We start from the raw sequence: 18,763 nt of genomic DNA on the forward strand, positions 1-18,763 counted from the left end.
CAATTCAGCCAAGAATTAGAAACATTCCAGGCAAACACCAGCTCATGCTGCACAGGGCTTTTCTAAGGCACTGCTCAATTCCATAAGAACAGGGAGCAGAGGGCATGAGACACAATAATGCAGAAAAGGGGAGAGGCGATACCCCAGGAGGTAGTTAGCAGACTCCTGACCCTTCTGGGGCACACCAGAGAGAAGAAGGTAGGGTTATAGCACATGGGTCTGTGTGAACGTGGGCGCACACGTGTGTGCAAGTGTGTGTGGGACGGGCCCAGGGGTGGTGATGGCAAGGAGGGCTTCTCACCATTTCTCTTCCGTGCCTCCTCCTTTGTCACTTTCTGCTGTGCCATTACATTCTGGGGCGAGCGCCTCCCTGAGCTGGGCTTCCCTGATTCCTTGCTGATGACAGAGCCATTCTCACTGGGCGACCTGCTGGAAGTAACCATAGCAACAGGGAGATGGTAAGTTTCGACTCCAGCAGCCTCCTCTCAAGGTTATTTTATTTGTACAGTTTATGTCTGTCGCCTTTCGTTCTGGTTTTATCCACAAAGAAGAAATGATACAGGAAAAGAAAACACAGCAAGCCCCACACTACAGCGTGGGTTAAGCAGCTGGTCGCTGTGGAGTGCATTGTTACGTGGAGGCTTAGCTCCAAAGAGAAGTTCAGTGAGCGCGGCCCTCAGGTCCCATCTCTGTTCCATTAACCCCCAGTGACTATGGAAATGGCGGTGATGGCGTTTGTAAGCATGACCTCTTTTTAAAACACGGCACTTTGGATAGTGTTGCAGAGCATTTGATTCACGTGACATCTACAGGGACGTGCATTAGACACGGTTCTCTTTGCCTATTCCCTTTACAGATATACTTTGACCACTAAAGCTTAAGTCACTCCACCACTGAGTTATTCTGTCTTACACATATCCGCACGTGTGCACACACGCACATTCTTTCACTGTGCTAACTGGTAACCACTTACACTTGAAACTACCAATTTCAGCTATTGATTTCTTCAGGAAATATGTCATGTGCACCAGCTTTGTGCTGGGCATTATGCCAGGTACACTGGTATACAGAGATACTAGGACACCACCCATGCTGTCCAAGGGCTCCCCATCACAAGCACCAAGTAGGTGCCAAAGACTATGCAGAATGCTTTCAAAACTGTTAGTGGATCATTGCGACAATCCACTGGTTTGGTGACTGTCACCCTTGTTTAGCAAGTGAGGAATGTGAAGGCGAGTGGCAAATCAGTCCTGGAAACCAGCGCTCCCCCTGCAGGTAGGGGCTCTCCTCCACACCAGAGCGCCTACAGAGTCCTACAATGTCCTCAGATGAGGCAGGCATTACATAGGGCAAGCCACAGGGCCTTCTCCCCTTCCCTTAGGTGGGGGGTGATTCTGATCTTCTGAAACTCTGTGGGAAACGGACTCTTAGAGCCCCTGCTGAGGTTCGTGCTCCCTCAGGTCTCAGATCATCATAAAGTCCAACTGCCTTCCCTTCTGTGGAGACAATCAGGAGGCAGATATCCAGAGGCCTCGTCAAACTTCTTATTCTTCTCTGTCAATTGTCCACATTCGGAACCTAAAGGCCCCTACAATGGAAAATTGGCTGGAATAACACGTAGTACTTGACCAGTAAGTAAGCAGCTTTTTAAGTGGAAGCTATGTATCTTTGTAGATGTTCTTTTTCCTTCCCCTCCCTTTTCCCTTTTCATCCTATGGGAATGGAGAATTCTCGGTCCTGTACTCTTTAGTACACTTCAGCACCCTAAAACCGTGACCAATGACAGTGCCCACTCACATCCATGGGATAATGCAAAATCTGCCCAGAGGGTTCCACAGAACAACAGAACCAAATGAGACATTCCTTGCCAAAGTTCCACAGACAACTGTAAGTTTAGGAAATGTTGTCTATTATATTCCTTCTTTGGGTGCTCCTAATGCACATTAACATATCAAAGGCCCCATCAGTCCTATCATAAACGGTCCTATCATCTCCTTTTGTTTAATCCACCATTTCCCAGTTTATTTGGCCCCAAATCTCCTTCACCATAAGATAGAAATACAAAGAATGCAGCTTGAGAAAATATAGATAAGGCATTAATTTTTTTTAAAGATTTTACTTTTTAAAGTAATTTCTAACCCCCAAGATGGGGTTCAGACCCACATCCCTGAGATCAAGAGTCACATGCTCCACTGACTGAGCCAGCCAGGTGCCCCCGATAATTTATTAAGTGTATATAATTTACCCAACATCTATTTGAGCACAGAGTGCTGCCTATACAAATATACATACAAAGAGAAGACATAAGCCCTTGGATGGTTTTCAGAACCTCACAGTTAATGGCACCTACTTTTCCAACTGGCTTTGTTAGGACAACAAGGCTTTCATTGAGGTCCAGAAAGGAAGAAAGGGGAAAAGCTTCTTATAACCCATTTTCACGTTCATGATATACTTAACAGTGTTTGTATCATTTGCATAGTCTTTCCTTCATTTGATCCTGAAACAATTTTCTGGCTGTTCCTCTCAACTCCAGGGAAAGGTATGAATGAACACATTTCTGGGGAGAAACTCCAACTCTGCTTTACTCTTTCATCCACTTATGAACTTATGTTTACATGGAGCCATCAACCCAAACTTCTGGTCAAAAACATAAGGTGAGATTTGTGTATGTGTCCACTCACATGACAGTAACAAAACTGTTTCTGAGAGCAAGAAAGTGCCCCTTGTGAGGCCATAGTTTTAGGCTACTGAACTCAACAGTTCCCCTCCCCCCCTTCTGGGGATATGGGTGTACATGGAGTCCGGATGAAGAGTCATGGAGGTGGGGATTAATCAATTGCTGAACAATTGTGGCCAATCACTGAATTAAAGTACCCATTGCCCATGGCTGTCCCTATGAGGTTGATTCTCTATCTTTGCCCATTAGTCCCAGTCACAGGCCAACGAAAGAGCATCCCCAGGAGCCTTAGTGAGAGGAAAAGGACCTGCAACACCTATCTGATTATCTGCGAGTGGCTGAATCCTCAGATTTCAGTTTGAAAACCATTTTTAAAAACTGAGATACCTTAATGACCATCAAATCACTGGTTTCTCCTATTTTTCACTTGCAAAACTTTTCGGATCACCTAACAGACCCATTCTGAGAGGTTATGCAGGCCACAACCAGCAGGAATGAGGAGACTGATGTGGCAAGACGGAAACGCCAGAAAAATAAATGCAACGTGGGTTTGGTTTTGGTTTCAGCATCTTAATATCTTCCCAAATGAATTGGACTCCCGTGGTCAGCTGAACTGGAACAGAGGTGAGGTTTCTCGCATAGCTTTGGCAATGATACAGCCCTTAGTAAATTTCTGTTTTTATGGTAACATTATGAAGCAAATGTAGAAATCATTCAGCTGCATAGACACTGTTTTCTTTATCTATATTTGTTTCATAAGCCCATATTTCCTAATAAAATTCTGGGGGTAAGTAATTGAGTTTGTTTACCAAAAGTAGATGCCTTGCTAATTCAAGAAGAAATGCTTGTTCTAAAAAAAAAAAAAAAAAAAAAGACCATTTTTAAAGAAATCCTTACATAATTTAAATCATTCAACTAGAATGGGTAGAAAATAATTTTTATTCTTCCCAGCAGTGCTATGTTAATATTCTCATTTTAGTAATTCTATTTACCTCTTTTCAGTGTCCTCTAATAGGTGATAAATATGTTTTTAACATGCCTGTATTGTATTTGGCAAAGATCATAATGAGAATAATTACTGCAAGTAATCCTACTTGCCAGTCAACTCAGATAAATAATCTATTGCTTCATATGTTTCAACTCTTCATGCTGAGGCAGACTCTTGCAGTTCTGATCCCAATTTATTCTCACCTCCCTGTAACCAAGCTTTGGTAGCCTCCTCCCACACTGACTCTGGACTAGACCATGTGTCTTATTTTGGCCAACAGGACAGTAGTGAACTTGACACAAGCAAAGATTTGAGAAGTGTTGCCCCTGGGGGCTTGTTTTCTTGCGGTACATGGAACACCCTGTGAGACAACCTGCGAGAAATCCAGAGCTGGCCTGCTGGAGGATGAGAGACCATGTAGCCCCAGTTACCTGGCCACCCCAGACAAGGTTATCACCAACAAGCCAGCCTGGCCAACCTACCACCTGACTACAGACACATGAGTGAGCCCAGTTGAGATTAGCCAAGCCCATCTTAGCCCAGAACCACCACCCTGAGCTGAGCCCAAACTTCTGACCCACCAAAAATCAGGAGCTAAGTAAAAGGCTGCTATTTTAAGCTGCTAAGCTGTGGAGTAGCTTATTGTGGAGCAATAGATAACTCATCCACATCCCCTCAACCTTCTTTCCTACCCAGGCTGAAATCCAACCCTCTGTTTCTCTGTACCTCTGAAGTACAAAGAGCTCCTGGAGGGAAAACAGAGACTTGTTGCACGACTCCAGCACAAACTTTGTGTATTTGACACAGACAATCCTTCTTTCCCCTTCAAACTACTCCCTTCTCTTGGCTTCCTGGATTCTATTCTTGCTTTGTCCTCCCCAGGGCTTTTTTCCTGATGCTTTTTGGTCTCCTGTGCTGATTCCCCTTCATCACCTGGACCTCTAATCATTGTAGTGTTCCAGGGGTCAGGTGGTGGGTCTCTTTTCTATCTATACTCTCCCAGGTGACCCCATCCAGTGTCACAGCTTAACTAAATACTGACAACTCCTCATTTATATTTCTACTCTGGACCTCTCCTCTGAACCCCAGACTTCTACAGTTAGCTGAGTTCTGAACACTTCCACTTGAATGTCTAAGTGACATCTCAAACTTAACATGCCCACATCCAAACTCATGATCATCCCCTACAAATTTCTTCTCTTCTAGTCCTCTCCCATACAACCAATGGCAAATTCATCCCTCTCTATTTCTACTCCTCCCAACAATCTATCAGCAAATCAAGGCTAACTACAGCTTTTCTTTCAAAAGATGTCTAGAACCCTATCACTTCTCACACCACCATGCCTTGGCCCACACCACCATCCACATCACCTGGACTACTGTCATAACCTCCTAACTGTCTCTCTGCTTCCATTCCACTTCTACACCATCTGTTTTCCATACAGCATCCTTTAAAATGGCAAGTCACATCATGTCACTGTTCTTCTCAAAACCCTCCAATGACTTCCAATCTTTACTCATGATGAAATTCCAAGTCCCGACTTTGATCGATAAAAGCCTAATATGATCAAATTCAGGCAACTTCTCTGATTCATCCACCAATACTTCCTCCCTAGTTCACATCAGTCTCTTTGGCCTTCTTGCTCTTCTTTAAGTATTTTAAGAGATTCCCTCCTCTGGGCTTTGCACACACTGTTCCATCTGCTTGGAACATTCTTCTCCAAGATAGGTTTGAGGCTTACACATCATTTCATTCAGGTCTTTCTCAAGTGTCACTTTATCAGAAAGGCCGTCCCTGACTTCCTAGCTAAAAGAGCAGCATCTCTCCCTTTCCATTGCTCTATCTTCTTACCATGCTTTGGTTTTCTTCTTCATAATGCATCACCACCCGACTTACTATGTATCTATTTCTCAGTTTATTGTCTATCTCTCCCCACCAGATTGTGAGCACTGTGAGAGTAGGAACTTTGTCTTGTTCCCTGCAGTATCCCCAGTGCCTGGTAAACAGCAATCAGTTAGTATCTATTAGGTGAAGGGAGGGAGAGAAAAAAGGAGGCAGAGATGATGTAGCTTTTCTAGCATCCATTGTGGTCTCAGGCAATGGAGAAGGGACTTGGCAATGGCAGTTGGTTTGGCCAGCCAACAAGCCTTGCCATAGAATTCATTACCTCTTTATAACACTATTGTAAAGTCCTTACAACAAGTCTCCTGGCCTCTAGCCTAACCTCTTCCATCTATCATCCACACTGCCACTGGAGCAGTCTTTCTAAAATTCAGACTGGACATCACTGTCTTCCCAAAGAACTTTTAGTGGCTTCCCACTGCCCAGAGAATAAAGGTCAAACTCCATAGCCTGGCGGTTAAGACCCTCCACAATTTTCACTTATCTTCTGGTTTCATCCTTACTGCATCCCAACCACTGTGAACTCTAAACCCTAGGGACATTTGCCATTATGTGAATTATCTCTCCACAACTATTGACACTCTACTCACCCTCCGAGGCCCAGCTAAAACATAAGCTCCTCCCCAATCCTTTCCCTCATCAGATTTAAGTTCTTCCTTTCTTTTCCATAGTACTTCGTTCAGACTCCTCTATGAGCACCTGCACATCATGCTTGGTTTCCAGGTATTTATCTCTTGGTGTCTCCATCATGAGATCCTTGGGGGTCAGGAACCAATCATAAACCTTTCTGTAGGCCTCCCAATGCCTGTCAAAGTGCTCTGTTCACGGTAAAAGCTCCTAAAAACGGTTTTTGAACTAAAACCATACATTACTGAAAAACTGCCAGATAAAATACAACTCTACTGAATCAAAGGCACTGCTTTTAAAATAAGTTAAAAAATCTAAGTGTGATGCCAGTGCCAAATTTGTTGTAATAAATATGAAAGCAAAATTTCTACTCTTGTGGCTGATCAGTGATGTAAAACCTTACGAATTATGGCTCATGAGAAGCAAGTATTGTGATTCTTGTCACCTACTTTAGTCTCCTCAAAAACTCAAAATAAGCATGAAGGGGATTTTGTTTTTAATGTTTATTTATTTCTGAGAGAGAGAGAGACAGAGGTGAGCGGGGGTGGGGCAGAGAGAGGGAGACACAGAATCCAAAGCAGGCTCCGGGCTCTGAGCTGTCAGTACAGAGCCTGATGTAGGGCTCAAACTCATGAACCGTGAGATCATGACCTGAGCTGAAGTCAGATGCTTGACTGACTGAGCCACCCAGACACCCCAAGGGGAGTTTTTTTTTTAAGTTTATTTATTTGGAGAGAGGGTGGGCATGAGCTGGGGAGGGGCAGAGAGAGAGAGAGAGAGAGAAAGAGAGAGAGAGAGAATTCTAAGCAGGCTCCACACTGTCAGCAGAGAGCCTGAGGTGGGGCTCAGACCCACAAACTATGAGATCTTGATCTGAGCCAAGATTGAGAGTTGGATCCTCGACCGACTAAGCCACCCAGGCACCCCTGAAGGGGAGAATTTATTTATTTATTTATTTATTTATTTATTTATTTATTTATTTATTTATTTATTTATTTTTAAATGTTTATTTTATTTTTTCAGAGAGTGGAAGCAGGGGAGGGGCAGAGAAAGAGGAAGGCAGAGGATCCAAAGCAGGCTCTGCCCTCACAGCAGCAAGTCCTATGTGGGGCTCGAACTCACCAACTGTGAGATCATGACCTGAGCCGAAGTCAGATGCTCAACCAACTGAGCCACCCAAGGTGCCCCGGAAGGCGGGAATTTTTAAAGAGAAAAGTGGTATTAACTTGAGGCTTCCACTGCTCTCACCATCAATGATTTCCCTTTTTGATTTGGAGAGGCAGAAGTTGATCCCATGCCTACCTCTTTCTGGTTTCGGTGGACTTGGCCGTCTTGATGGTGCTTCCGTCCTGGGCGATGTCTCTTTCCTGAGAGGCAGGAGCATCTCTAACAGGGAGCGGTAGGACCACCGTTTCCTGAGTCACAGGGACAACCTCCTCATCCGCCCCTTGCTGGCCCAGGTGCTGCTTGGCATAGTCAAAGCCTTGCACAGGCTGCAAAGAGGAAACAGATTTGTGGTCACGTTTTTGGCAAAGTGTGACTCTAATGACGGCTTTAAGAGAAGATGGGCAGGAGAGTGCATGTGACAGGACCATACTTAGCTTTCTGATGAACGAGAGTTAACCCAAATCTCCCTCATAATTTCTATCTGCGAAATCAGAATCTGTGCTAATTCCACTTAGCTATAGAATCTTTACGGGGAAGACTTACTTGGAAAAATGAATAGTGTAAACAAGATGCAAATATGTGTGTGAGAACAAACTTCTTCCAGGAATTAAAAAAAAATGTTTTTATACATTTATTTATTTTTGAGAGACAGAGTCAGAGCACAAGTAGGGGAGGGGCAGAGAGAGGAGACACAGGATCCGAAACAGGCTCCAGGCTCCGAGCTGTCAGCACAGAGCCCTACGCAGGGCTCGAACCCACAAACCGTGAGATCATGACCTGAGCCAAAGTCAGATGCTTAACCGACTGAGCCACCCAGGCGCCCCAAAGAATTTTAAACGAACAATTTTAAGTTACTGGATACTGCTAATTAGAGACTCTTAATTATTATATGAAATAGGTCCTGTATCATCTCCTGCCTAGGAGCATCTCGTCATCCCTGAACCCTACTTTCACATGGCCTTATGCACAGTAAGGGGTGTGTGACTTTGCCAAGTCGCTGGGATTCTGAACCTCAATTTTCTCATCTGAGAAATGAAGATAATCAGATCTGCGGTACCTAAGCCACACCTGAGTATTAAAGGGGAATCACAGCTCTGAAAACAGAGGGAAAGAAACGTGCTTCCACATGTGAAGCAGTACAATCATTAATAATAAAATGGAATTTATGGAATCACTCAAATCCAGACCTATGGCTCTCCTATGATTCATTACTGGGTAATTAGCAAGGCTTTTATTGCACAATGTCTGAAATCCCAAGTGAATAGGGCAGCTGTGAACAAAGCCCAGTAGACATCTATTAGTGGGGCAATAAAAAACCAAGAGGTGTATTTTAACAATTCCTGGGAGTGTCTCTATTCTGCTTTACACACCAGAGCAGCACAACACAGATTTAAGGCAAGACAGTGGGGGGGGGGGGGGGGGTGGAAAGCACCAGCTCCAAAAGCAGACTGCCTGGGTTCCAATCCCAGTTCTCCCACGTATTAGCTAGGTGACCTTGGGTAAGACACTGAAATTCTCGGCACATCAGTTTCCTCACCTATAAAGTGGAGATCATAGCAGGGTAAACAGGATCAAATGTGTAAGTATGTGGAAGTGATTTAACCACCCTCAAAGAGATGCTGCGTGGATTAAGTAGGTAAATGTATGTTCAGCGTTTAGTGAAGTGCTTGGTACGTTGTAAGTGCTCAATCGATAATAGTTAATATTGTTAGCCTTCCATTAAATCATAGACCAGGTGCAATAGAAATCAGTGATTCTTTTCAGGAAAATTTGGAGATGAGGGTTGCCTGGGTGGCTTGGTCCATTAAACGTCCCACAGTCTCACCTCAGGTCTTAATCTCAGAGTCATGTGTTTAAGCCCTGCATTGGGCTCCATGTTGGGCATGGAGCCTACTTAAAAAAGAAGAGAAAAGAAAAGAAAATTTGGGGAAGAAACTCCACCTCCACAATGTGTGTTTCATTGGAACTTGACATGGAGAGAAGCCCCTCCTTCAGCAGTGAATTTAGCTAAGAAATGTAACAGAGAGGCTCCAGCCAAATGGAATGGTCTAGGACTGTGGCCCAGCCTATCAAATCTTACTACCACAACTCAGGACAAGACGGAGTTATATTGCTAAATCCAGCAAAGCTTCCTTATTTCAAGCTGTCTGTAGTTCTGCCATGGACAGTTCCCCCAATTCCCAGGGAAACTCACTCTGGAAAGTGTGCTCAGCCCTTCCTCTTCACTGAGACACACACTCTGACCCAAATGGTGACCATGGACATTCCGTGCCAGGATCCGGGAACGTGCTTCTGAAATAGTGTTTGTCTGTTCAATTCCTCCCTCCTATGGTGCCACATGAAACAGAATGGAGCCTGCGAATAACCTGGTCACGTTCCTAGACTACTGAATTGCCAGCTCCTCCAACCAATGGTCACCAATTGGATTCACCTGAAAAGTTTCTAGAAGCTGAGCTTTTCTCTCCAGGTCCACTGTTTCATTGTCTCCTGGCTTGGTCTTGTGGCTTCCATTCAGATCCTTTGACCAGCTTCCAAAGTTATCTCCCTAAAAACCACATCAAGTCATGTACTCCGCCATTATAAGTCTCTCGTCGGGGGTGCCTGAGTGGCCCAGTTAGTTAAGCATCTGACTCTTGATCTCAGCCCAGGTCTTGATCTCAGGGTGTTGAGTTTAAGCCCTGCATTCGGCTCTGCGCTGGGTGCAAAGCCTACTTAAAAAAAATGTTTTGGGGCACCTGGGTGGCTCAGTTGGTCAAGCATCTGAATTCGGCTCAGATCACGATCTTGCAGTTCATGGGTTCTAGTCCCACATCGGGATCTGTGCTGATGGCTCAGAGCCTGGAGATTGCTTCAGATTCTGTCTCTCTCTCTCTGCCCCTCCCCTGCTCACACTCTGTCTTTCAAAAATAAATGAACATTAAGAAAAAAATTTTAAAAAGTGTTTCACGGCACTCAAACTCTTCAGCAAGGCATGTAAGGCCTTTTGCAGTCTGGCTGGACCCACCTGCTCAGCCACGCCTCCTGTTCGTACCTTTTCCATAATCCTCCCATGCCCTCATTAGCCTATTCAGCATAGTGCCAACTACAGTTACTGAGCACTGGCTTGTGCCTCGGACTGTGCCTGGTGCTGGATATATGAGGATGAATAATAGCCAGTCCATGCCCTCAAGGCATTCACAGTTTCAGCCTTATTTGGTATGACTGGTACAGTGCTGAATGCATGATATCAATTATGACATTTCATCCGCACTGCAGTTCAGGGGGTGGCATTATTATGATTCTCCATTTTAAAGATAAATAAACTGAGGGTTGGAGAGGTTAAGCAACTTCTCAGTCTCACCCAGCTGGTCAGGGGTGGGGTCGGGATTTGCACCCAGGTCCGCGTGATGCAGAGCCAGGATATCTGAGCACTGCCTGATGATTCCTCCCATGGCCTTTCCCCTCATCCTGCAGCCTACCATCTTGGTTGGGCATCTGCTACCGTACTTGGTCTGGCTCCCATGTTGAGACTACTGGCCTGTCTGTGAGGAACTGAGAGTCTCCGATGGCAGCTAAGGCTTCCCAAGAACCTAGTTAGGACAGCAAGCTGGCTCTGGTCCTCTCCCTCTTGCCCCCACTCTCCCTGGATTTGGCACCTCACCCTTCACACTGTGTTGAAGTTACCTGCTAGATACTTCAGGGGACTGGGTTGATGATGAGTGAGCAGAAACAGAGATATTAAGGAAGGACAGGCTTCAAGGGTGGCCACTGTTATTAGGTTAATAATAACAGTTCTCACATATGCTCAGTCCTGACAGTCTTCAAAACACTGACACCTCATTTTGTGCTCACAAACACCCTCTGAGGAAGCAGGGCAAACATCACAGTCTTCGTTTAACAGGCAAGAACACAAAAGCTCAGAGAAGTCCAGTGACTTGCCCAAGATCACACAGCTAAGTGGTGAAAGACTCAAGACCAGTCCCTCACTCTTCTGACTGATGGGTAGTGGTCTTTCAGTCCTCAGTTTGAAAATCACCTGAAATTAATTAATTGCCATTGGACACACCCTCGTGACCCCTGATACTATTAAGACATAATGAAGTATCTATAGCTGCTTCAACGAGTTTTGTAAAATTAGAAAATCAAAATAATCCTCAACAATTTCAAAGGTAGACATGTTATCCAGACCTTTGAAAAAAAAAAGGACCTTTATAATAATGAAGGCCAACTTGTATGTAATATTTATGTGCCAGGCACAGCTCAAAGTAACTTACGAAAATCAATCCTCACAACAACCTATAAGTAAACACTGTTATCATCCCCATTTCACAGATGGGAAAACTGAGGCACAAAGAGGTTAAATACAGGCCACACAGTCTGTGAAAAAGAGGAAACAGCTGGGCACCTTCAGGGGGTGACTGACCTGTCCCGGGCAGATGGTCATGCCAACCATTGTGGGCCCTCCATGCTCCATCCTGCATCTGGATGTGGCCCTACCTACTGTCCTGTAAGGCTGCCTGCTCCAGGAAGCTGTGTTCTCATCAATTATATGAAGGGAAACACTGGGCAAAGGCTGTGAATCCAATGACAAAGAGTAAAGAGAAATGAACCAGGAAGAAAGAAGCTCACGAGAGCCCTGACACCTGGCCCTCCTGCGTTTATCATTTTCTCAACACCACCTACAGAAGCCCAGCTGACAACCATGGTAACAGGGTCACGTCTATGGTACCTTGTCTCCGAAGAAGGGTACGGCCGTGCACGCCCTGGCCTCGGCTCCCAGGACAGCTGCACGCAGCTCCTCTTAGCCTGTCAAGTCTATTACTGAGACTCAGCAGGGATCCCCGGGAATGTCCTGTGGCACTGCCGTCTGCATTCTAAAGACACGATGATGTCCCTGGAGACTAGGAGACCATCCTCCCACGCTACGGAGTGGTCACGAAGGCTAACTTTTTCATTCCGCCTCTTTCCTTGGCATTAAATGAATTCTGGTCACACACACACACGGTGTGAGATGCGACACGGGCAGCTCTCTCCTCTCCAACACTGCAGTGTCCCTGGGTTGCGAGGGCAGAAGGACTGCGGTAACAGAGAGGCGGTTCCACCCCGCTGGCTTCCTGTGATAAAGGAGCTTTGCAAATCAAAGTGCGGAGCTCAGCCTCATTGAGGGAGAAAACAACTAGAGCTACCACACACAAGTGAATTCAGTCTTCTGGAACATAAATTGGCTTGATTTTCAACATCGGCCACGTATCTCTTCAAGCACAATTCACCAGGTAGGAACATAAAAGGGGCTATGAAAACCCACAAACATGAATCTCTTCCAGCTCCAAACAGCTTTCAAGCCAGAAGGTACACTGAAATCGTGTGCTGCCCCACTCACCTCAGCAAATTAATAAAATTTTGGCTTAATCTGTAACACAGAGTTGCCATTTACAATCTCAGTATGGCATGTTTTGCATTCCTGGACTCGGCTGCAGTTAGATTCTGGTAATTACTGTTATGTCTGGAAGGCTCAGGTTGTAACTAAGCTAAGATGGAAATGAAAGACCCCTTCTTGGAACAGTTTTATTTGTCACTGCTTGGGCAATAGCCAACACTGTGCTGCATCTGGAAAGCCGGTGCCCTTTGTGTCAACAGAAACAGAACAACATTCTTTGGAGTTTGGCTCTTTGGTAGACAGAGCGTTGCAGCTTTGCAACAGGTGAATTAGTTTAACAAACGATAAAATTCAATTGATTTCTTTTGCTGAAGCAAGGTGTGATCGTCCAGAAAGAACCAGGCATGCATGACTGCTGGCAAGGACTATCTCCATGACCTGCATTCCAATGGAATGAAAATTCCTTTTGCTGTTCCATTCCTGCACAGGTGGACAAAGCTCAGAAGTTCAGCGATGGAGGAAGAGTCTACCTGCCAAATCTCAGGGCTCAGGAACGGGTATAATGCGGAAAGAGCCCAAAGACACAGCTATGGGCCCGAGTCACTCCTTTTGCTGCTAGTTATGTGACTTTGGACAAATCCCCACAGCCTCTCTTTCCTTAGCCTTCTCAACAGTAATGTGAAAATAATAAAACCTGCCCTGGCTATGATCTACCTTATAGGGCTGCTGTGATGGGCAGATGAGGTCACAGACCCAGAAGAACCCAGCAAATTGTAAGGCATTATTTAAAGATCAGGTATTACAGATTACTGTATTTCCCTCGAGGGGATATCATGAAGGGAGCTATGTGACTGGAAAATTAGTGCTGGGAGTTTCCTCAGTCCACTCCCCTCCCCGTCACCAGAGGTGTGGAGGCTGTGCAGGGTGCATGGGCTCCCGGCCAGCCTCCAGTTGAGCCACTGAACCAGCGTGTGATGACTGCCTGGCCAAGACTCTGCAGCTTGCCCATCATGGCAGCCTTCGAAGATAAGTCACTCCGGTCAATGGAAGAAGGAAAATTTTGAGAGTCTCATGTGCCCAGAAGAGCCCTGCATTAGGAGCCAAAAGCCCTGGTTCTACCATCAGTTCTGCTACTTACAAACTGTGTGATCTTAGAGCTACTTCTCTGGAAAAGGACCATGTCAGATTAGATGGCCTCCACAGCCCCTTTCAGGTCTATCCAGCTCCTAATTTTCTGTGTCTCAGTTTCCTCACCTGCACAACAATGGCTCTTCCTTAAAGCATTGCTGTGAGGATGGGAGCTGCTGTAGGTAAAGCCGTCAGAAGTACTTACGGCTCAGAGAGAGAGCATTATTAGGTAAGCATTAGCTATCGTGGCCTGACGATAAACACAAATGGTGCACAATGATGGGAGTATACTGAAAAACACTGAATTGTACACTTAAAAATGGTTAAGGTGGTAGATTTTATGTTATGTATTATTTACTATAATTTTTTTTTAATCTGAATAAATAAAGGGTCTTCTTCAAGATAGGGCTTGTCAGAATGTTTCTGAAGGTACTTGCAATGACCTCAAAAGCTACCACTTCCCACACCTTTGCTCTCTGAGGCAGGTTCATCATGGTGTCCGGCTTGAAGTCGTTCTTGTTCTTCCGGCAAAGCACAGCAGTGATGATGATGATGATGACCGTGACCACAGCAATGGGTGCCAGCACTGCCGCGATGATCCACAGGTTGTTGGGTGGATTCTTCACCACAGCTGTGGGAAAAGCAGAAGGAGGCACGTGACAAGGGGCACCAGAAGGGGGAAAGCAGCCCCCACACCCTTGGTCCCCAAGTCATGAGATGGTGAAGAGGGTTTGGGATCAGAAAGGCCCTTACCTTGGGCAAGTTATTCAAGGTCTCTGAGTCTCAATTTTCCTCGTATGTAAAACGGGATTATCACTTTGTAAGGCACCAGAGAGACGGGGGTGTGTGTATGTGGGGCTTTGGTGTGGTCCCTACTAGGTGCTCAATAAATGCTAGCCTTCACTATTCTTAAGAGAAAGAGGAAGATGGATTGGTATCAATTTTCCCCAAAAGTAATGTCTATGAATCCAAAGAGAAGAGAGAAAGTCTAAGGGTCAGAGTTGGATTACAGGCAGGAGGCAAGGCTACAGAGAAATGACTCTAAATACTGTAGTGAAGCCACCCTCCAAGTGAGCAATGAATAAACATAGCTGAGTGGGTGGATCTAACCCCCCCATGGGCTGGCTGGGGAAGCTTGGAAATGCCTTGGTCTAATCATAAGGATCAGGCTGCTCTCAAAGCCAGAGTAAAAAGTAACCAAAGCTATTGTCAGCAGGAAGAATGTGTTATTAGAAGAGTGGGTGCCTCTGTGGGGGTGGCGTTGGAATTAATTAACCTGCAAAGGGCAACAGGGTAATGGTCATGCTCTATATCAGGATAGGGGTTAGGGTCACACAGGTGTATACATTTGTCAAAACTCATCAAACGGTATACTTAAGATATGTACATTTTATTCTGTGTAAATTTTACCTAAAACATCATAAACAAGTATTGAATTCTAGGCAACAATACGCATGTTGAAGTGTTTACAGTTGAAGTCTGCTGATGTTTGCAACTTACTTTGAAATGCATCAAGAAAAAACAAGTTGGATTAATGGCTGGATGGAAGGACAGGGAGATAAATATGTGATAAAGAAAGCATAGTAAAATGCTAATTGTGGAATCTAGGTGGTGGGGACACAGGTGTTCACCGTACAGTTCTTTCAGCTTTTTGTTATGTTGGGTTAGGAAGATGTAAGAGAAAAGAAAAAGCCCTTGACATGAAATGGATGAGTCTCCCCTATGCTCACTGGCAGGGAAGCCTGGAAGATACTTCTGTCCAATCAAAAAGATTAATATGTTCTTAGAACTAGAGTAAAGAAAACAGTAACCAAAACAGTTGTCTAAAAAAATAATTACTGGAAGGGAGTGGGTTTATAGGAAATCTGGAAAAGAGAGCCAAAGGGCAGGCAAGAACTTGTCCATGTCAGAGGAATGTGCCCCAACTGGCAGACGTCTGCAGGTAATCCAGCCGGGACAGGTCTATCGTGGTGAACAAGATGGCTGCAACTGGCTGTTTCAGTTTAGTGATACTGTCCATCAATCCTAGCCAAGTTCTCTGTTCTCCTATACCCTAGATGATCTCACAGACTCATGGCTTTAAATACCATCTGTGTTCATGTATAGATCTCCAACCAGGACCACTACCCTGAACTCTAGATTCTTATATCCAACTGCCATGGATGCCATTTGAGATTCGCCAACTCAAATTTCCAACTGGGTACTTAAGAGATATCTCAAATTTATCATGTTCAGAACCCAACTCTCAATTTTCCCCCAAACCTGCTCTTGTGATAGTCCAATAAATTGCAACTCCTTCCTTCCAGTTGCTCAAGGCAATAACTTTGCCACTGATGTTGACCCTTCTCTTGTATTCTTATCCAACTTCCTATTCATTGGCAAACCCTGTCATCTCCATCTTCCAAATAAATCCACAATCTGTTCACTTCTTTCTATTGCTACACCCACTGTGGTCCAACCTACCAACATCTCTCATTTGAATTACTGCAATGGCTTCCTACCTTGTCCCTTGTCCTCTATAGACCATTTGCAACACAACAGCTGGAATGATCCTTTAGAAACTCAGATCACATCGCTCCTCTGCTCAAAACCTTCCAGAGGCCCCCACTCCCCTCAGAGTAAGGGCCAGAGTCCTTATAATTTCTAGAAGACCGTAAGTAATCTGCTTTTCCAACCACCCTGGTTACTTCTCTGGCCTTACCGCCCACTGCTCTTCCCTTAACTCACTCTCTTCCAGCCTATCAGCCTCCTACTGTTCCTCAAACGCGCTGGACATGCTCCTCTCTCAGGCCCTTTGCACCAGCTTGTTCTTACAGTTAGAATGCTCTTCACCTAGATATACATGGCTCCCTCCCTTACTTCTTTCAGGGCTCTAAACAAGTGTCACTATATCTACTCTCTATCAGATAGCAATCCCTGACCTTGGCATTCTCCATCCCCCTTGTCCCCTACTTAATTTTTCTCTAAAGCAGTGCCTCTCAAACTTGAATGTGCATGCTAATTGCCTGGGAATCTTGTTCAAATGTACGATTCTGATTCTGTGAATTGGGGTGAGGCCTGAGATTTTGCCTTTCTAACAAGCTCTGGGTGGTGCTCATGCAGCAGGCCCCCAGGCCACACATGGAATGGTAAGGCTCCAAAGCAGGCATTACCATCTGACATGATACATATGTATTTGTTTCATCATCTGTCTCAGCTCCTCCCCGAAAAGGTACACTCCAAGAGGGCAGGGAGGTTTTTTGTCTCTTGTTTACTGCTATGCTCCCAGGGCCTAGAACAGGGCTTTGTACACAGTAGGTGCTCAATTAAAAGTCAAATGAAGGTACAAATGAACTACCATTTTCCCTGTTGCAACTCAGCTCCCCATATAGGTTTTCATATGGCAAAAAGTAATGGCCAGTTAAAGAAGTCCCGTCTCTTTGGTAGTTCTAGCCTATATTTTAAATTAATATACTACCAGTCTGGTTTACATATCAATCCCTTATAAGTCCGGTTAACATAAGTTGGTCTTCCTGATGCTGCTGAACTCTGAGGGCTACTAGACCCACAAAGCTGAGGACAAGGCTCTGGAATAATTTAGAGACCCCACTGGTAAGTGCCACACGGTGAGTCAGCTGGTCTTTTCTCTCTGACTTTAACCACCCTTTCTGACTTCAGTTGGTAACTTATTAGCCAAGATCTGCCTCTCATCAAGCAGCACTTGAATTTGGAGTTCTATTAGGACAAAAAAGGCTTCTTTTCCGTAGTTTTTAATCAATCGGTGATTAATCACATTATTAACTTCTGAAAACAGCTCATTAGATAATGTGCCTCTGGTGACATCAAACATTTAATTGCTACTGCTTTTAGCGATTTAGTATTTATATGTGAGTTTTATGCCACTAACATTCTTTAAAACTTAAGGGTTTCTATGAAAAAAAAAAATGCCTCTTTTTCCTATGCTATTCTATCCTGATGAAGAAAAATATATAGTGTATCAGAACATGATACCCTAAATAAATATCTCATTAGCAAGACTTAAAATTTACATGTCTTCTGCTTTTACTTTGTTTTATTGTTTTGGTGTATATGTATGTTCCTTCCTGGTGCGGTATATAAAATCCTTTCGCCTCTATTTAAATGGAAAGAATATATTTATCTTAGATATATTAGTAAATTCCTTTAATGGTCAAAGAGATACTAAAGTTAGGTCAACTGAAATCACTCAAATCTAATGTATTCATTGGCATAGTGATCTAAAACTGCAAGTCATGTACAGAAGAGGCATGAATGGTTATTTAATTTGCAAGAACTTCAATACAGAAAGGATAAGAAAGGAGGGGGGGGGGAACAACATGTTCTGACCTTCTGCTGTGCCTTAGGCACTGGGATAGGTTCTTTGCCCAGGTACTATTCTTACCCTCAATTTGCAGGTGAGGAAACTGAGCCACGGGGAGGTTAGACATTTTTATGAAAAGTCACCACTCTGAAATACAGTTTGTCAGTTCTAAGTTAACACACATGCCTGGAGGTGTTGTGTGTGTGTGTGTGTGTGTGTGTGTGTGTGTGTGTGTGTGTGTATGCAGGGGAGGGGCTGGCTCAGGGCCCAGGCACTGGGGAGCACTCAGTCCATGTCAATCTCCTGCCCAACATTCCTGTAGCTCTCATTCCACTCAGGGTGCAGCCCTTGGGTCTCTAGTAACTGTGACCCCTCACCTGCACCCTGACCTCCTGGCTGCTACTCTCTTCCATCAGTGACACCCTTGCTGGGTCTCAAACCCTCCCCCTCTGCCTGGAACCTTGTCCCTAGGTAGCCTCAGGCAGCCACTCACTGATCTTCTTAACCCCCGGACATTTAAAATCATGGCCGTTAAGGGCACTGGGTGGCTCAGTTGGCTGAGTGTCCAACTCTTGGTTTCAGCTCAGGTCATGATCATA

The 18,763-nt window shown here is 44.8% G+C and overlaps 1 protein-coding gene and 1 long non-coding RNA gene across 4 annotated transcripts in view; one reads left to right on the forward strand and one right to left on the reverse strand.

Annotated features, from left to right (window-relative positions):
* KIAA1549L (KIAA1549 like) overlaps window positions 1-18,763 on the reverse strand; it is a 268,897-nt gene that overhangs the window by 62,870 nt on the left and 187,264 nt on the right. For all 3 annotated transcript variants that reach the window (XM_086677714.1, XM_086677713.1, XM_086677712.1), the window contains 3 exons: window positions 14,314-14,477; window positions 7,498-7,688; window positions 302-429 (listed from right to left, as the gene is read on the reverse strand). In XM_086677714.1, coding sequence (XP_086533840.1) covers window positions 302-429; window positions 7,498-7,688; window positions 14,314-14,477 — 483 coding nt within the window. The remainder of the gene's footprint in view (window positions 1-301; window positions 430-7,497; window positions 7,689-14,313; window positions 14,478-18,763) is intronic.
* Window positions 354-3,296, forward strand: LOC147576567 (uncharacterized). The gene is made up of 3 exons (XR_015240927.1): window positions 354-458; window positions 2,534-2,654; window positions 3,133-3,296. It is a non-coding gene; the product is annotated as an uncharacterized LOC147576567 (long non-coding RNA).

This window comes from Puma concolor, chromosome D1 (assembly GCF_028749965.1).
Source record: "Puma concolor isolate L17-30 chromosome D1, mPumCon1.1.hap2, whole genome shotgun sequence".
Lineage (NCBI taxonomy): Eukaryota > Metazoa > Chordata > Mammalia > Carnivora > Felidae > Puma > Puma concolor.